Source organism: Sarcophilus harrisii, chromosome 3 (assembly GCF_902635505.1).
Source record: "Sarcophilus harrisii chromosome 3, mSarHar1.11, whole genome shotgun sequence".
Lineage (NCBI taxonomy): Eukaryota > Metazoa > Chordata > Mammalia > Dasyuromorphia > Dasyuridae > Sarcophilus > Sarcophilus harrisii.
Genome location: NC_045428.1, coordinates 537643891 through 537663887, shown reverse-complemented (window position 1 = coordinate 537663887; position 19997 = coordinate 537643891). Strand labels below are relative to the sequence as shown.

Below are 19997 nucleotides of genomic sequence, written 5' to 3'. Positions count from 1 at the left end.
TTCACAAATTATTGCCTGAAAAAAACATCAAAAGGGAAAGATCCAATACTGTCATAGCCAAACAGTTATAATACTAAGGAACTATTGTCAGGATCACACGATATCTGAAAGCTTCTACTAAAGACAAGAGGAAAAGCCCTGGGAATATCATAGCCAAACTTGAGAGCTGTACATCAGAGGAAAAATGCTATAGGCATCCAGAAAGAATCAGTTCAAATTCCAAGAGGCTGCAGTGAGGACTACATATCAATTATGGTAACATCTTCTAAAAAGGGGAAACACTATTGTAGTACAATATCCCCAAAAGCAAAAAAATAGGCTTTTAACCAAGAGTAACTTTCCTCCCAAAAATGATTATAACCTTACAGGAAAATAGGTGGATACTTAATGGAATAAAGGACTTGCATTTCTGATGAAAAGACCAAAATTAAATATAGAGTTTTGAAATACAAACACAATAACCCATAGAAAACCAAAAAAAATCAAACCTCTTTGTGCAATTGAAAAGAATTATATTAATAATATGATTCTAACATTCTAATAGGTGGGAAGATAATGTCTTCAAAGGTTATTAAAGGAATTAAATAAGAAAAAACAGATTCTGGGAATGTAATGGTTCTAGTCTGAAGTTGTAAGAAGGAGAAAAAAGAGGAGAAAAGAAATACACTAGTGAGGAAAAGAGGAAGAAGGACAAGAAACTTGATATTTTCATAATTGGGTATATGTAAAGAATAAATGGAATGAAGGAAGGAGTGGGGAAAATGAATATTCGTTGACATCAACTTTTATCTCAAAAGAAGTTTGATTACACACATATACATATGTGTATGGGGTGCAAAACCAATTGAGTACTTAAATGCATCAAATTCAACAAGGAAAAATTGAACATGGGAATAGAGATTATGATGTAGGATAATTCTGGAGAGGAAATAGTCACAAGCAAAGCATACTTCCTGACTAAGTACTAAAGGGAGTACTAAAAGAAAATAATTTGAATCTAAGGAGTGCCTTAAATTGTCTCTTAGACAACTGGAAAATTGGCTAAACAAACTGTTGTATATAAATATAAAATGGAATGGAATATTATTGTGCTGGTCATAAGAAATGACTCAAATAATGATGTAAGAGAATTCTGGGTAGTTTGAATTGGCACAAAATGAAGTGAGAAGAACCAAGATAGTTTATACAAGGACAGCAACATTATAAAGAAAAACAATTTAAAAACTTAAGAACTCTGATCAAGGCAGTAACTAGCCTTGTCATCAGAACACTGATATGAAGCATTTTAGTTACCTTCTAATAAAGATGTAATTTTTGTACATAGTGTTTAGGTTTGCTTTCCTAAAGGATTTTCTTTCCTTTCTCTATGTTAAAGAGCAGGGGAAAGTGGGGGGCAATGGTAATTATCCACCAAATATAGCATATTTTTAATGGACAGAAGAGGAATGAAGGAATCACAGACAAGATAGTAGAATATTTAAAAGTAGAAAATAGAATATTTATGTATATTTTAAGTAAATGATATGAGTTTCTCTGTTGATGAAAATATTCTCTTTAGAAGGTTATTAAATTGAGAATTTTTTTTAAAAGAGAAAGATCTTTGCTAACATTGGAGAATGAAGTTTTAATTAGCCATTGAGTTAAAAGGCAAATTACAAGGAATAGAAGAATAAGAAATGAAAGGAGATAACAAGTACAGAAAACTTTTTTCTAGTAGTTTGGCTTTGAAAGGGATTGGAGATGGAAACATAGGTAGAGAGAATGATATAATCAAGAAAGGTTTGTTTGTATATGTATATGTATTTTGGGTTGTGTGTGTATATGTGTGTGTGTTTAAGATAGGGGAAGATCTGGGCATATTTGTAGGTCTCAAGGAGATGCCTTGTAATGAACTGATGGGTAATGAGTTCAAAGATTAGATACAAATAGGGTATCATCAAATGAAAAAGTAGACTAAGGGACCCCTTCATTCTTCTTTTACTTCAATTTATTCAGACTTCAGGTAAAGTTGCTTGTTATTAGACTTAAGGAATATGAACAACAAATGAGCATTGTTAAATTACTCTTTTTCACAATCTTTAGTAACCTTGCCTGTTCTTACCTCATTGTCTCATCATGGATCCTGATAAAAAAAAAAGTCTGGGAAAACCTTGCATTCTTTATAGAAGATGAAACTAGTCCATGACACTTCCAAAAACTTATACCAAGAACTTCTACTACTTTCCTCTCACTTGTTCTTTTCTACAAAATAAACAGGGCAGAATTTAGTTTAAAGAAACATCTATCTTACAATGATGCATTTCAGGGAATCATATCTAGAAATGAACAATACAATTCTCATATCTATTCTAATAATTGACCTTTTATTGACATGCTTTTAGAGTTTTTAAAATATAGAGAGAAAACTTTTTTTCTGAGGCAATTGGGGTTAAGTGACTTGCCTAGGGAAGTGTTAAGTGTGTGAGGCCAGATTTAAACTCAGGTCCTCCTGACTTCAGAGCTGGTGCTCTGCTCTATCCACTGTGCCACCTAGCCACCCCTAAAAATTAACTTTAAAAAAAGTGACTAAGCCCATTAAGAGGGATTTTTAAAAGGATCTTCCAAATGGCTTTATTTAGAGAACTGACTTTATTCTGAAACTACCTCATAAAGTGGAACATAAAGATTTGGTCCTTAATTATGTAGTGTCAACCAAACTGGAACCTGACTCTAACCTGTGAGTGGCTAGAGCTAAACAGCAGATAGAAATAACAGAGTCAAGGATCAAACAGATGGTTAAAGTGAGGAAATTGCTTGCAAATGGAAGTCGTCTTGAGAAAGAGGGCTTAACATGTTGGAACAAAGGTAGACTGGATCATGACACAATTATACTTAGGTCTTGAGTAGGGGTGCTCATGGCAGGGGACAATGCATGAACACTGCAGGCATTTCTGAGTCCTGTGGGAACAGTCTCCAGGTTGATTGTGATAATAAACCTTAAGGGTTGTTGAGCCTTGTGGAGTATAGAACTAGAGCTGGTGTGGCAATATCTGATTTGGTTTACAAGAAAAGTCACAAGAAACAGGGGTTATGAGCATGTCAAAACATGTAATGGATCACCTGCTTCTGGCTTTCAAATGCCAGGGAAGTAGAGGGACCTCCTTCAGTGAACACTGAATGCTGGTCAAAGAAATACACTTTGCCAGAGGGTGAGATCATGTGGAGTACAAAGGATTGTTGTTATACCAAACTTAGGGCACAATCTGCTTGCTGGGCCTTAGCTCTGGGAAACAAAATATTTTGACATTAGCACATAATGATGAGTAGAGAAGGAAATATAAAGTAGCAATAAGTGGCAACTTTTTGAAGAACAAGGCTATTAACGGATAAGCATCATATGTTTGATACAGAAAATGCAGGGTTTCAGAGAAGGAAGAGATTGGCATTAGGAAGGACTAAGGAAAAAGCTAGAGCCTTTGTTCCACCTCCATATCTTGCTTACATTGTTCTTTGTGTCTAGACTATTTTCTTCATTGCTTTCTATTGAAATTTTGCCTCTATATCAAGATCAGCTTTAATACTGCTTCTTTCTATGCAACCTAATCTCCTCCACTTTTTAGTTAGACAAGATCTTTTCTTTTTCTGATATGGCATAATACATTGTGCTATTTTATGTACTTGTTATATCTTGCTTTCTCTCTGTGTGTGTGTGTGTGTGTGTGTTTTCCCCTGTACTAGTTGTTTAAGGACAGTGATTTTATTAGACTTAATTTTATTCATTTTATTTGGTTATATTTAATTTTAATTTTCCAAGTATTTAGTACAATGCCTCTTCTGCCTAACATAGGCACTTGATGTGTGTTGAATGCTGAAGTGAATGAATGGATTTTTTTTTTAATTTTAAAAAATATTTATTTAATGCACAGATTTAAATAGCAATGGGAATGAACATTTTGAATCACATATCAAAACGACATTGTTGTTTTTGTTGGTTGTTTTTGTGTTCTGAACCAGTACAATAAACTACTAGTTATAGGCTAGCCATGGAATCAAGATCCTTATTATTTGAATACTAGGCAATATTTTACATCAATTGTCTTACAGCTATTATCTCAAGCTACAGATGGAGAAGTGAGGCATCATTGCAAAAGTTCTAAATTGGTGTGATAAATGATAAAACTGATATATAATGCCAATGTTGTTTCCCACATTCGTTCTCCCAAATCATTAGTCACTCTAAAAATCCTTCTTAAGATTGTTTCAGATATTTTCCTTTGACAAAAAAGGACAAATAATAACAATTAAAAGCATTATGTTGATGAACATGATGATTCATAAGGTACAATGGCTGATACATAGTACTCACTTAATAAATGTAAAAAAGTATTGGATATATGGAGAAAAAGCAAAGGAATCATCTGGTAAGCTAAAAATTGGTCAGTAAATCATAGTTAATTGTCAATTTTAGCGTAATATATTACCAATGGAAACGACCAACCTCCCCCTAGTTCCTTGGAAGCCGATGCTTTTAAGGTGGTTTTAAAGTGAAATATCAAGGACCTTGAGATTTCTATTTCTTATGAACAACAACAATAATAATGTTGAAAATAGATTACATTTCTAAAGCATTTAAGATTTACAGCATTCTTTGCCTGTATGAATGGATTCTTTTTGAGCAGGTCTTTGCCGTATTTGTCCTAATATTATTTTTTGAATTCCAAAAGCTCTTAATTCCAGGAGAGCTTCAGTTAAGGCTATCTATTTTTCTATCCAATGGCAGCAGGACAACCCTGCCTTCCCATCAGTCTAGAGCAGTGATCTCAAATTCAAATAGAAATAGGGGCCACTCACTTATAAATAAGGATTCCTGCAGTCAGCATATTGACTTAGAAAACTACAAGTTAACATCTGAGCGCTATTATATTTGTTTTTATTTTGTTGATTTTCCAAGACCAGATATGGATCTGGTCACAATGAGAAGAGTTGTGGGTCACAGATGACCTCTAGGTTGCATGTTTGACACCTCTTGTTTATAGGATACATACCTGATTTATCTGTATGAACTGGGAGGTGAAAGCAGAGACACACTTGGGAACTAAACCTGGCAGAACCCAGCAGCTTCTATTTTCCTCTTCTGTCCAGCCCTCTCCTGTGGAATTCCTAAGTCCCCCAAGAATGGAATTGTGTTTGGCAAGGAATATACAGTAGGGACCAAGGCTGTGTACAGCTGCAATGAAGGTTTTCGTCTGCACCTGCCGCTTAACACAGAGGCAACCGCTGAGTGCTTGGAGACTGGAATGTGGAGCAATGACAACATCCCCCCGCAGTGTGTGGGTGAGTGAGTAAGTCTCTTAAATGTCTAAGAACTCAAGGGAGATATACAGTAAGAAAGTGATGGGGGTAGGGGGGAAGCACATAGAGGTAATGTGGGACAGTCTTCATGGAGGCAATGAGTTAATGATGGAAATAACATAGATAGGATGGTAAAGAGAAATAGAATGAAACTTCCAGGTGAAATAACAACTTAAACACGGGGCTAGCATGAATATATGTATAGGAAGGTTATCAACCTTTAATTCTTAATAAAAATATGTGGGAACTAAGAAAGAATGATTCTTTAGGAGGGGTCCTCAAACTTTTTAAATAGGGATCCAGTTCATTGTCCCTCAGACTGTTGAAGGGCCAGACAATACTAAAAACAAAACTTTGTTTTGTGGACCTTTAAATAAAGAAACTTCATAGCCCTGAGTGAGAGAGATAAACGTCCTCAGCTGCTCCATCTGGCCTGTGGGCCGAAGTTTGAGGACTCTTGCTTTAGAGTGATCCCAAAGCTGTCTAAAACAAGAAGTCACTTCTCCAGATTTGTACAGTGAGTTCATGGCAGAAAGGGAAAGGGAATCTAGTCTCCAAATCAGAATCTCTCAGGATACAAATATGCATTTTTTTTCTCTTACTTGGGATTATACAGCTGTGAGCTGCCCAGACGTCAGCAGCATCAGCGTGGAACATGGACGATGGCGACTGACCTATGAGACCCAGTACCAGTTCAATGCAGAGTTGATGTTGATCTGTGACCCTGGCTACTACTACACTGGTCAGAGAGTCATCCGTTGTCAGGCTGATGGCAAGTGGAGCCTTGGCGATTCCCTGCCCACATGCCAGAGTAAGCCTGAGGTGGGGGTTGAGAAGAAAGAAAAGTAAGGGGAAAAGATGTTGGTCAATTAACATTTATTGAGCATCTATTATGGACTAGATACTGTGCTAAGCACTAGGAATACAAAAAGGGTCAAAAAATAGTCCCTGTCCTTAAGTAGCTCAAAATCTATTTGGTGGAGACAACAAGTAAACAAATAAGGACAGGCAAATTATATACAAGATAAATAGGAAATATACACAGTTCTCCCTGAAAACTAAGAATCTGCATTGGTGGAGATTAGAGAGGTCACTTTGATCATGGCTGCTATGTTTCTTGACCTCAGGATTGTGAAAGAGACTCCTGGCTCCTAATGAAATCTCTTTTTATTAAATAATATCTCTCCTAGTTTTAGTTAATGTTATTTTTAGTATATTTTGTCATCTACTTTATAACTCATTAGAATAAGGAGAGGAGGTTAATATGAACCCTGGAGGAGAGTAGTAGGTGAGTACACAGCTGCCTCAGTTGTATTATTGTAGACAGAAAAGCACAAGAAATAACTTTAAGATGTGCAATATGAAATCCCATGGTATAATCTCCTTCCTTTAAAAAAAAAACTTTCAAGTTATCAGTAAACTTCAAAGTGATGACCATTGGGGTAAAAACAAAACAAAACAGAAACAAACAAACTTATATTGGGCCTACAGCAGCTAACAAGATTTCTCACAGAATTCAAATTATTCAATTTTCTGTCATCCAAAATTTTTACATTTTTTGGCTTGTTTTTTTTTAAGTCATCTCTTGTGGAGACCTCCCAACACCCCCAAATGGGCATCGTATTGGAACACTGTCTGTCTATGGTGCAACAGCTATTTTCTCCTGCAATTCAGGCTACACATTGGTGGGCTCACGGGTACGAGAGTGTATGGCCAATGGCCTCTGGAGTAGCTCTGAAGTCCGTTGTCTTGGTGAGTAATCTTCCCGGTCTGAAGGCAAAAGAGACTGTCCTTTTCCCTTCATTTTCTTTCTGAGGACCATAAAGCAGAATTGATTGAGTGCTACAGTTGGGTTCAAGTCCAAATTCTTCTAGTTATTCAGACAGCTACAAAGAGACAGGGGAGTTCATCATCGTGGCATCCATGGGGTGAAGATTATTTTGGCCATAATTCTTTTTTGTAATAATAGCTTTCTATTTTAAAAATATATGCAAAGATAGTTTTCAACATTCAAAAACTTATGCTCCAAATTTTTCTCCCTCTCTTCCCCCCATCTCTTCTCCTAGACTGCAAGTATATTTCTATATATATTTCCATATTCATCATGCTGCACAAGAAAAATCAGATCAAAAAGGAAAAAAAATGAAAAAGAAAACAAAAACAAAAATGGTGAAAATACTATGTTGTGGTCCACATTCAGTCTCTTCAGTTCACTTTCTGTATGCAGATGGCTCTCTCCATCACAAGTCTATTGGAATTTGGCTGTAATTCTTGAAGACCATCTATTAAATTACAAAAGGGTTACAATCTGTGTTGGTGAAGTTAAGCAAAACATATACATCCTGGTAAAGGAGGGATCCTTATAGCATAAGATTTCTTGAATAAGGTGTGTTTTAGAGCAATGTTTTGAAAAACTTGTGATAACTTATAGTTATCAGCTGAGAGAATAGAAGTTGCTAAAAACTATGTATGTGATGACATAAGCCAAGTGGTACAGAAGGGAGTATGATATACATGGAATGGTGATTTTGTTTAGATAGACAGGACATCTCATTTGAGATTAGTTCTATTTAATTTAAAGAGCACCAATAACCACATGTCCTAAGAGAATTGTGTCTCTTAAAGAGCTTGAAGCACTATAATGTGTGTGTGTATAGATCTGTCTATATCTATATCTATATCTATCCATCTATGTGTATATATATATATATGTATATATATCTTTAGGCCATGTTGAAACACACATAACTAGTTGGTGATTGAATTCAGTCTTATCATTTCTTATTAAGCAATGATTTACAAGGTAACTGCTTGCTTTGAATTTAATATTTGCTAAATTTAACACAACCTTTTCTCACAATTATCAGCTCTGAAAATCGTAGATATTCAATAGATACGGTTGTGCTAAGGAAAAGGATCTCTATGAGACAGAAAGGGAAAAGTGATTATTTCCCACCTTGTGCCAAGAAAGGGCAATTTTTTTGCTCAGAATCATCTAGCAAATTGAAACACCTTGGAATTCCCTATTTCTGGGAATCTAATGGTTTTTTCAATGTTGTCTCCTGAGGTAGCTATTGACTGGAATTAATTGGACAGCATGGGGTAACCTCTAGCTGGCTAATCTCTTAGTGATAACCACGTGGTTATTGTTTATTGGAATTCTTCCCTAGGACATTCTAGCCTCTCTCCCTTCCTATTCCCAATATACAAAGAAAGGAAGAGAATATCCTTTTCCTAAGAATTGCTAGGCATTCTCATTCCCTATGGATTAATTGTTCTTTGTTATTTCCTTCTTCCTAACCCCGCCTACCAAAGCTGGACACTGTGGAACCCCTGAGCTAATTGTCAATGGACAAATTAATGGTGAAAACTATAGCTATCGGGGCAGTGTAGTATACCAATGCAACCCTGGTTTTCGCCTAATTGGAATGTCAGTGCGTATCTGTCAACAGGACCATCGCTGGTCAGGGAAGACCCCTTTCTGTGTGCGTAAGTATGATAATAGTTTTCCTTTGTAATCATGAAAGATAAGGACAGAAAGTATTTCCATTCAAGGCAAAGTGGTTTGTAGTATGGAGGGGAATAAGACATGTAATCTCACGTGTCTTTCTTTTAGAAACATTGAAGAAGAGAATCTCTGGTTTTAATACAGTTTTAATACCTTTGCAGTTTTAATACCTTTCCTTTAATTACCTGTTATTCCACCATTATAACTTCATTCTTGTGGCTTTTAAAGGTTCTATAATATCAAGAATCTACTTTCAAAGTACAAATCTGCCTACACAGTCATGCCTTGAGTAATTGATTAACATTTAGTTATCAATAATACAATATTATATGTTAGCCAAGATGGAACACACCCTGAAAACAAAGATGGGAGCACTCAAAGGCAAGTTTTGTCCAATTACCAATTTTATTTTCCATTACAGATCCTTTCCAACTTAAGACTATGGAATATAGCATATCATTGATTTTACCCATCTCCTGGAATATAGACCCTCATTCTTGATTATCTTTTAGGTATAGAGTAAGATGAGTAGACATAAGTAAATAAGAAGAGTAAGATGGCCATGTTCTATATTGTAACCTACCTCACACATACATATCCAGAAGACCCATTTTTAACATCCTATTCTACTCTATCCCAGCGAACTCAGGTTTTCAGAATTAGAGCTATCATGGGCATTCTTCTCCTATTTTGGTTGCAGCTATTACCTGTGGACACCCAGGCAATCCAGCCAATGGCAACACACAGGGTAGTCAATTTAATCTCAATGACATGGTGAAGTTTGTCTGCAATGAGGGGTATGTAGCAGAGGGACCTTCAGGAGCCCAATGCCTGGCCAACGGTCAATGGAGCAACGCACTGCCTGTTTGCAGAAGTAAGTCTTCCTGCCTGATATATACAACCTGACTCCTCTTAGATTGCTGGGGCACAAGGACAAAAAAGGTCTTCCATGAAGGCACAGTCTTAGCCTCCTAAAAAGTCTTCACATCTTCAGTTCTGTCCTCTCCAAGCCATTTATCATATCTTTGCCAATCCTAGAATCTTGGGGTGTCTGTGTGTGTGTGTGTGTGTGTGTGTGTATGATTTTCTTAGTATAAGGATGTACCAATGAGGAACATCCTCTGCCAATGAAGTAAGTATTTTCTCTGAAACCTTCAAGTGTTGCTGCAGGCTAGTAGAGGCTGGATAACTTATCTAGTGGTAATGTATCTGTCAATGATATGATCTTAATCCAGCTCTGATGGATACCAGGGCCAGCTCTCTACCACTTGACCACGTCCTCTGATTGTGAAGAGTCTTGGGTACTTCTGTGGATGAGGTCAAAATCTTTCTTAATTCCCAGGCAGTTTTGATCTCAGACTGAATTGCTACTAATATCTTTTGGAAAGATTGAGGGACATTTCTTTGTTTGGCTGGTACAGTCTCTTCAGTATATATTTCTCAACCATTCTCTCACAATTCCCACTGATAACACCTTAGTTCAAACTCTTTCTGTTGTTATTAACCTCTTGACCTGTCTCCTTCACACTCTTGCTGCTAAATTGATTTTCCTAATGCACTGTTCTAATGTATCACTTCCTTGCTCAAATAAAGACCAGATTATATAGTGGGATATTATTAAAGATAGTGCAAAATTTAGCTTTTTTGAGACATAATTCACACAACCCTTTTTCATTTGTTCCATATCACAGTCAAAATAAATGAATGAATGAGTGACTAAAGCATTTATTAAGCATTTATTGTGTGCAAAGCACTCTGTTTTGCACTGAGGCTGCAAATAGAAAAGTAAAACAAACCCCCACCCTCAAGGATTTCACATTCTGGTAGGAAAGACAACACATATGGAAGATTGCAGCTACAAATCAGATGGAAAAGTCTTCCAGGTCTCAAAGTATAGCATCAAAGGTGATAGTAATTGCCTCTTCCTTAATGTCAATTACACTGATAAAATGATTTGATTTTCTAATGCTGAACCATTAGAAAGGGCCAAGGACTTTGGTGACAAAAACTTTCTTTTCTGGGTTTTCAGGAGACATGACTGTAGCAACTATACTGGAAGTTGCAGGCTTGCATCTCCACAGGGGTTACTTCCCAGGATAATGGCTGAGCACACTATGCTGTCAGCATTGCTATTCCCAAGGTTCCTGGGCTCAGAGTGGTATTCTGCCTCCATTCGAGTCTGAGGGGAGATCTCAGTGATTAAGGTGGTGCTGATGATTTGACTTGCCTGGCACATGCTACCTCCTGTCTTGCCTTCAGGGTGCCTTAATGTTTCACCCAGGCTGTCTTTTCTGCCCTGCAGGTGACCATTAGCTGCGGTTGGTAGGAATGACTGGTTCCTTCTTTATAGGTATTGCTTCCTTGGATGATGGCTGTCAGGGCTTGGCTGGAAGCAGGACTGATATTCTAGGGAGTGATGCTACTCCAAATGTCCTTCCACCTATATGCCTGTTGGTGGCAACTGAGCAGCAGTTGCTTCTGATGGTGATAAGTACTGATTTCTCAATGACTTCTCCCCCTTACTGTGGGTAAGTGCATTTGTAGCCCTTACTGGCTACAAGGGCTGAAATGAAATGCACTAGTTTGTGTAGTATATATGTAGATGAACTTTCTGTTCATCAAATATATTCCCTCTTTTCTTGGCCCTACATTTTTCTTTATCTCTTTCCTATACCTGTTTGCTAAACCCAAATTGACTTCTTATTCATTTTTTAAACATCATTTCTATAAGATTCTTCTCATCAACTTATTAGAATTGACATTTCCAGAGTGATCTTCTAGTTTATCTTATTCTAATGTATGTGACAATTATTTCTGTTTATCTTATTTTCCCACTGGATTGTAAATTCCCTGAGAACTGATATCAAGGTTATTTTAATCATGTTCAATTCTCTTTGTCACCATAAATAGGAGGATCTCAGGCATCACACTGTTTATAGGAAATCGATCTTTCCTCTGAATAGTGTTCTAGATAGCATCCATGACCAAGTAAATCCCTTTTTCAAGCATATATTTTCCTGTTTTATATTTTCTTTGATATTCATCAGATGATTATTGAATAATCATTTCAGTTGACATTGTGTGATTACATTCAAGCCCTAGAATGCTGTAGAATATTCAAAAAGAGACATATTTATTCAGTAGAGTTTGGACTAATAATCCACTTAGGAAAAAAAAGTGGATGCAGAATGCCTATTGTGCAGATCCTGATACAGATATACAGCCCATGGAGCAAATCACTCAACATATTTATCTTGGACAGACTGTGCAGAATAGTGAACTGGATCTGGAGGAGGAAAGAGAAGGATAGTGGAGGAGGGATTTCATTTAGAAAATTGCACATCATTTTCAGTGAACCCAAACTTCTCCCTAGAACAAAATCCCATCTATTTAATAACCTCATTCTTCTGGTGATACTACAGTGATATTAATCATTCAATACCAAAGCACCAAAGAAACCAAATTACAAACTACCCAAATGGCAATGAAGGGACAGCAGTGAATGTAATTAGGGTTTAGCATATGACATTCATGCTACAGTTATTTGACTGGAAAAGTAGATGGGATAGATAGGTATCAGGCACAATGAATAACAGATGATAACTCAGACTGCACTGGTAACCTCAAAAATATGAAATATTTGGTGGACCCTCTTTATAGAGGCTATACAGAAGAACTTGGATCAAAGTTGGATAGGATGAGAAGTCATGAATGTGCTGCTATTGACATGCTTTTTTTTATTTTTATTTTTTTTTATTTAATAGCCTTTTATTTACAGGATATATACATGGGTAACTTTACAGCATTAACAATTGCCAAACCTCTTGTTCCAATTTTTCACCTCTTACTCCCCCACCCCCTCCCCTAGATGGCAGGATGACCAGTAGATGGCTATTGACATGCTTATAAGGAATACTCATTATTGTGAGGTCACAGATCCTTTGGGGGTATTTTAAATTAACTCCACATCAAGTTTTGGCAAAAGTCTTTGATAAGTCAAGAAAAATGACTAGGATGGGGAGGAAATCAAGACCTGTCATACAAAGATCAGTTGAGGAATCAGTGAAAAGATTTGGGAAAGAAGGGGGACTTGTAATACACCGTCTTTGGAGCTACTCTCCCAGCCCCATATGACTAAAAATATTGTTACGCCAGAGTTCTGTTTCTTTTTCTTTTTTGTTTTAGCCCCAAGAGTCTAAGGGTAACCCTGAAGAGGTTGAGAGAAGTCTTTCTGAAGTGCATCAGTCTTTCTGGCATACTCATTTCTTCCTCTCCTGCCCAATCTAATTAATTGTTGATATCTCTTTGGGAGAGTTAATTACTTTCTATAAACAATTAATTACTGCGGCAATGTACTTCATATATAATAATACATTCCAAAGTCACACTCTGCCAACATTATATACAGAGGCCAGGAGAAAGTGATCTTAAAGTACAGGTGGCAGAATTCTTGAAGACTTTTTCCTGAGCTGTCCCCAAGATGGTTCTCCTAGTAATAATATAGCTTTTTCTCTGGGCTTCCTGTAGATCCTTGAATGTGCTTTTATTCTGCTCAGTCTATCCTTGGCTCTCAGTTCAGATACTGCAGCCAGCCAGTTATTTGGGATACTTTAGGGTATTAATGAAAAACACAAATCCTCCCAACTCCTCTGATCCTGTGCAGTTCACAATATTTTCTCTGGATAAAGAGGAGGCAAGGAAACTAAAGTCTTGTCAAGACATGGCTGGAAGCTTTTGTTAGGCACACTCTCTTGGTTTATACATATCCCATGAGATGTGACCAAGTCCAACCAAGCCAAAAAAACCTAGACAACATCTGCTTTCTTTTATTGAATCCAGGTTAATTGAACCTTTATACAGGAGCACTTTTATATTTTAAAAAGACAAAAGCTAGTTTTCCTTCTGATGTGGATTCCAGGCCCTCAATACAAGACAGACAACTCTCTGTTTCTTTAATTTTCATCATTCATTCATTCAGATGGTCATTCAACAAACTTTTATTAATGATCTGCTTCCTACAGACTTCTACAGAGCCTGCTTTATCCAGTGGCTTTCTGAGATATTTCAGTTGATTGATGGCTTTTCACACTTACTTGGAAGTTTATGATTGATTGAACAGTTGAAATGTGTTCTCACCCTAGCAGAGTAGCATCCTGTTACCTTTTTAAAGTGGGAGATAATAATTGTCTGGGCAGCCCTTCACCCCCATATGTGCTTAATAAAAACATATATTTGATATATAGTATATCTTCTGGTATCCAAATTTTTGTCATATGGGAAAGGAATTAAACTTGTTCTGCTTGGCCATGCTTGACCATGAAGGTTAAGCATGAAACTTAAGTGCAATGGTGGGAAAGTCAGGGAATGGAGGAGGATTGTGGCTCAATGTAGAGAAAAATTTCCTAACATTTCCAAATGTCCTAAAATAGAATTATGATTGTCCCTTGGAGTAGTAAGTTCCCTTCAGTGGAGGTTTTCATTGCTCATGTTGAATAGGCTTTTGTCAGCATTGTTGTAGATGAACTCTGAAAGCCCTTCCACATATGCAGTGCCTAGCTTAGAACACTGTTTATAATAATTCCCTAATTAATGTTTGACTGAATGAAGAGGACCAGAGATAGCAAAGTGTTGCTTGTTTTACACTGAGGCCCACGGATCCACAACAGAAAGAAAATTAGCTTTTGTCTTTTTAAAATAGGAAAACAACAAAGTATGATGGTCCTGTTCACTTGGATTTACTTTAAGAAAGGGATTTAAAATATTTGCAGGAGTTTTGTGATTATGATCAATTAAGGAAGAAAAATGCATGCTGGAAAGAGTAAGAAAAAAAAGGGGGGGGGGAGTGCCAGAGAGATGAAGGCTAAGGTAACAACAAAAAGACACTCACCTAAAGAATAGAGAGGAAGGAAGGATTGAGAGGAAGAAAGAGAGACCAGAAAGACAGAGAGAAAGGAAGGGATAAATATATAGAGAGACAGACACAGAGATAGAGACAAAAAAAGAGAAGAGAAGAGAAGAAAGGAGAAGAGGGGAAAGGAGAGAGAATCGGAGGGGAGGAAAGGAGAGGTAATGAGAAGAGGGAAGGAGACAGAAGGAGAGGGGATGGAAGAGGAAACAGGAGAGGCTGAAGGAGAGAAGAGAGTAGAAGAGAGGAGAGGGGATGCTAGGAGAGAAGAGACAGGAGGGGAAGCAGGGGAGAGGAGAGCAGAGGAATGAGACAAAGAGAGACAGACTGAGAAATAGAGAAACAGAGACAGAGATAGACAGACAAAAAGATGGGGGGAAGAGAGAAAGGAGGAGGGAGAATTGAGAATTTCTATGGAGAAGTATCCCCATCTTGTGGCCTTTTAGAAATTTACTATTTGCCATTTCCTTCAGCTCCTTCAATAGAAGAGAAAATAGTATATGGTGGCTAGAATGTTGAACTTGAGGTTAAGGGAACTAGTTTTAAATCCTATATGGTTGTGTCATCTTAAACAAATCACTTAACTTTTCAGACCTTCAGTTTATAAAATATAAGAATAAAAAACAACAATAATAATGCCTAGCATTTATCTAGTGCCTACTATATGCCTATGCTAAGCACCTTATAAATATTATTTCATTTGGTCCTCTAAACAACTGGAAGACAGGTTTTATCATTGTCCTTATTTTATAGATGAAGTACCTGAGGAAGAGTTAAGTTACTTGCTCAGGATCATATAACTAATTTGTATCTAAGGACAAATTTAAACTCATCGTCTAGTACTCTCTCCACTGGGCCAACAACTGCCTTCCAGCAGCTAAGGATAATATCTTCATTAACTATTTCCTATGGCAATTATGAGGAAAGCACTTTGTTTTGTAGTAACTTTCTTGGCAAGGAGTGATTTGCCATTTCTTTCGCCAGTGGATTAAGGCAAAAAGATTGAATGACTAGCCTAGAATGCCATAGCTAATAAATGTCTGAAGTGGTTTGAACTTGAACCTTCCAGATCCCAGGCCCAGGGCTTTATCCACCAAGGAAACTAGCTTCCTCCAAGAGGAGAGAACTTAGGAAACTTTAAAGTACTCTAGGAATGTGTTGTTATCATTATATAGGATTTGTCACTTAAAGGGACACAATAGGAGATAAGTGGAAATGTATCTCTTCTGGAAAGTTATTTCTACCCCAGTGGCTTAATGCTTCTTAGAAACCAGCATCTACACTTAACAACTTATTCAGTAACCGTTTCAGTCAAATAAAAATGTAATTTGGGTGCTATGAGTTATGTTTCATCCTACCAATTGTTCTTTAATGTTTAAAATTTAAAGGCATAAGCTTGAAGTACTTCCCTGGTCACTTCATCTACTCCAGCTCTATCAGCAGTAAGAAGACAGGGCATGTTGTGCTTCTTAATATCTAGCTTCCCTCTTTCTCCAAAGTCTTCTAAATTGTGACCACTCAAACCCTATTCTTATCTCAATGAATTCTTTAAGAATCTCATGGCCTAGTGGGAAGACCATTTTCTTGGAAGTCAGAAGACCTAAGTTCTAATGTGAATTGTACAACTAATAAACCATGTGACCTCCAATCTGAGCACCAATAAATGAGTTACTTATAAGTTCTTTCTCTTTGTCACATTCTCTTACTTTCCAGTCTTTTAACACTATTTTGGATTCTCCTCTGCCTCATTAATTTTTTTTTTGTTTTTATTCTTGATCATTTCTTTAAGCCTCATGAGTAATGCTTTACTTTCTTGGTAAACTGAAGATTAGAGAGGAAATTATTTTGCTAGATCAGGGATTCCTAACCTAGATTTCATAAACTTAGGTTTTTCCCCCTTTCTCACCTCTTAATAGTTTGAGTATTGTGTTTCAGTATATATTTTTTCTTTTGTAATCCCAAAGCAATAAAATTTTATTTTATTATTTAAAAGTATTGTGAGAAAGGAGCCATAAATTTTACTAAATTACCAAAAGGACTACAATGCAAGAATACCTTCCTAGAACTTAAAACATTTTTCAAATGAAGAGAGATCTATTGCCTCTAGAAGAAACACAAATGTAAAATAGTCCTGATAAATGACTGAAACAGTCCTTTCATTTGTCATACTTTCTTAATTTTTGGTTGTTTGTTACTCACCAAGTCCCTTGTCACTTTTTGCCTCTTCTCTTCTGTCACCTTTCCCAAGTACAAACTTATTTCGCTGTAAACTCGTGTTATTGTTACTGCCTTTGGAAGTTTTTCCCCCATTCTTGTCAGGGAGTAGCATCTTGTTACTTGCTCTAAATGTGACTTGCTGGTTGCCTAGGTCTTCTCTAGCACCCTTAAACATCTACTTGTAAATTGATCTTTTCAAAGATTGCCTCTGGAAGAAACACAATGTAAAAGAGTCCTGATAAAATCATTGAAACAGTTCTCTCATTTGTCACACTTTCTTAATTTTGGTTCTTTGTCACTCACCCAAGACTCTTGTCACTTCTGACCTCGAGTCTTCTGTCACTGCTCAGAAACTGCTTTTCTTATCACTGGACCACTCTACATAGAAAGCACCTCCCTGCTCAGAGGTATTACTTTGATGGAGTGGTGAGAGGAAGGTCAAAGACCCCAACATTCCCAAGTGTTATTCAAACAAGATTAAAATTTAATTGGGAAATATTTCACAAAATAATAAATAAAAATATGGTAATACAAAGATAATGTTAATATATGATTTTCTAAATCAAATATTTAGCTGCAAGGATCCTTGTGTATGGATTAATAGCCCCTATGCCATATGAATTTAACACCACTACCCTTACTCATTTTCAGCTTAGGGCCTCTTGCTATTCTACCTTTTTGTTATTTTGGGAGGAAATTCTCATTTCCATTGTAATGCCTTGATTTCCCTATTGTTTGTTTGTAGTCATCAACTGTACAGATCCTGGACATCAAGAAAATAGCATCCGGCATATCCAGTCAAGTGGCTCCCACCGTTTCAGCTTTGGAACCACTGTGTCTTATCAGTGCAATCATGGTTACTACTTACTTGGGACACATGTGCTGACTTGCCAAGGGGATGGTACTTGGGACCGATCCCTCCCCCAGTGTCTCTGTAAGTTGACAAAGTAGCCCAATTTTAGGCTTAATAAACTAAAATAGAATGAGCTGCCTTTGTATGGGCTCATCTTTATTGGATGAACTCTGTCTGAAGAGTCTAGACATTAGAGATGTTCTAAAATAGATTCCTGATTAAATCTGAATTAGATTCAGTGGTTTATGAGATCCCTTTTAACTTTGAGATTTCTGTGATGATTTTCTTCCCTATTTGAAGAACATAATTTTCCTTGTTCAGTAAAATTAAGAGCTGTCCTTGTTAAATATAAATGACATTTCCATAGGAAAGTTGTAAATTATCTAGGAGAAAGTTACATAGTCAATATATGGAAAACTTCAAACCATTCAAGCAAAGAAAAAAGAAAAGTATATTGATACATGTTGTATATATTAAATAACATTTATCCCCAATATTTCCAAGAATTGTATTATTTCTTTCTCTGGGAAACTTAGATTTTGTCTCTACAATTATTACAAATGCTGTGATTATTGAGGGTTACTAGATTCTTTTTTTTATCCTTTTCCAGTGGTCTCCTGTGGTCATCCTGGCTCTCCACCCCATTCCCAGATCTCAGGGGACAGCTACACCGTGGGATCAGTTGTGCATTATAGTTGCTTGGGCAAGAGAACTTTGATTGGCAATGCTACCCGCATGTGCCAGCTGGATGGACACTGGAGTGGCTCTTTACCACATTGCTCAGGTATGAGCATAGGAAAAGAGCCTGGGAAGAGTGAAAAATTGTTTGTGTTTTATTGGCCTATGCAAAGCTTGAGTGAAGCAAAAGGAAAGAAGACGCCCAAAGTTCATTAAAACTAATTAGAAAACCTAATTCAATCACATTGTGCTGTCAATTATAGTAATTGTCTTTTATAGGACTTAGAAATTCAGGATTGTACTTCATTCCCTTAGACGTCTCTAAACAATCCAGCTATAGATAGGGTTTCTGTTACCCACCCACTTATCATTTTTATATCTTTCATTCTCTCTGGTTTCCTTTCTCTCCTTCCTCAAACCAGTTTGACTTCTGTGGGCTATTTGATACAAGGATTAGAGAATAATAGAGGAGATAGCTGCTTAGCAAGAATATAAGATCTAGTATTTATTTTATGGAATGGAAATTTTGGAGAACTGAGTGGAAGGAACACACACAGCATGCTTTACAGGTCATTCAGAGACTAAGGCCATTCCACAATACCTGAAGTGGGAAATGAAGCCCCCATCAAGGACTTTGATCACATTTCACTTATCCCATCTCCTTATCAAGCTCCACTTCCAGGAAAAAATCTGATCAATTCATTCACACTCAAGTCTAAGTGGCTTAAAATGTTATCTTACCCAAGGAAATTTATCCTGGGGCAAGAATCTTGTCTCTACAGATTTACCTACACCAGTCCATTAAGCTCCTTCAAACCCTTTTTGTTCTCTGGATAAAAACATAATACAAACATAACTTTTCTTCATGACTTCAGACACTTGTAAGATTATAGATGTAGAACTGGAAGGTAACTTAGAAGTCATCTGGTTCAACCCCATCATCTTAAAAGATGATAAATTCTTTGGCTACAACAATTCTCATAGGCTCCTTCTACTGACAGGGATAACACCCTCAAAGAAACTCATTGCTTTCTCAACATACATGTAAGTGAGTCACCAAGTTCTATTCATTCCATCTCAACACATTCATGACTATCCCTTTCTGTTTCTGCTCCTACTCCCCGGAGGCCAGGTCTTCATTACCAATTGCTTTGACTCAGAGAAAGGTAGGGTAGCATAATAATTCGAATGCTGGATTTAAAGTTAGGAAAATATCCCTGTAACACTGAGTAGCAACAATATGAGCATGAGTAAGTCACTCAGATTTTTAAAGTTTCAATTACCTTATCTGCAAAATACATATAGGAATACATATAGGAAAACCTATAACATCCCTATTACTCACAAGGTTGTTGAGATGTTTAAAGAAGAGCAGGGATTTAAGGTACTTTGCAAACTTTAAAACATTATAAATATCAGTTATCTATGTCCTCAGAGGTATTTTCCAACTCAAAATTCTATGATGTCTTTTTCTCATCTTCTGTCCATTAGTCATGAATTTAATT

At 36.8% G+C, this 19997-nt stretch overlaps 1 protein-coding gene across 1 annotated transcript in view; it reads left to right on the top strand.

Annotated features, from left to right (window-relative positions):
- CSMD2 (CUB and Sushi multiple domains 2) overlaps positions 1-19997 on the top strand; it is a 994819-nt gene that overhangs the window by 928584 nt on the left and 46238 nt on the right. The window contains exons 50-56 of the mRNA XM_031962095.1: positions 5122-5313; positions 5948-6142; positions 6910-7083; positions 8647-8820; positions 9540-9713; positions 17707-17895; positions 18425-18598. Coding sequence (XP_031817955.1) covers positions 5122-5313; positions 5948-6142; positions 6910-7083; positions 8647-8820; positions 9540-9713; positions 17707-17895; positions 18425-18598 — 1272 coding nt within the window. The remainder of the gene's footprint in view (positions 1-5121; positions 5314-5947; positions 6143-6909; positions 7084-8646; positions 8821-9539; positions 9714-17706; positions 17896-18424; positions 18599-19997) is intronic.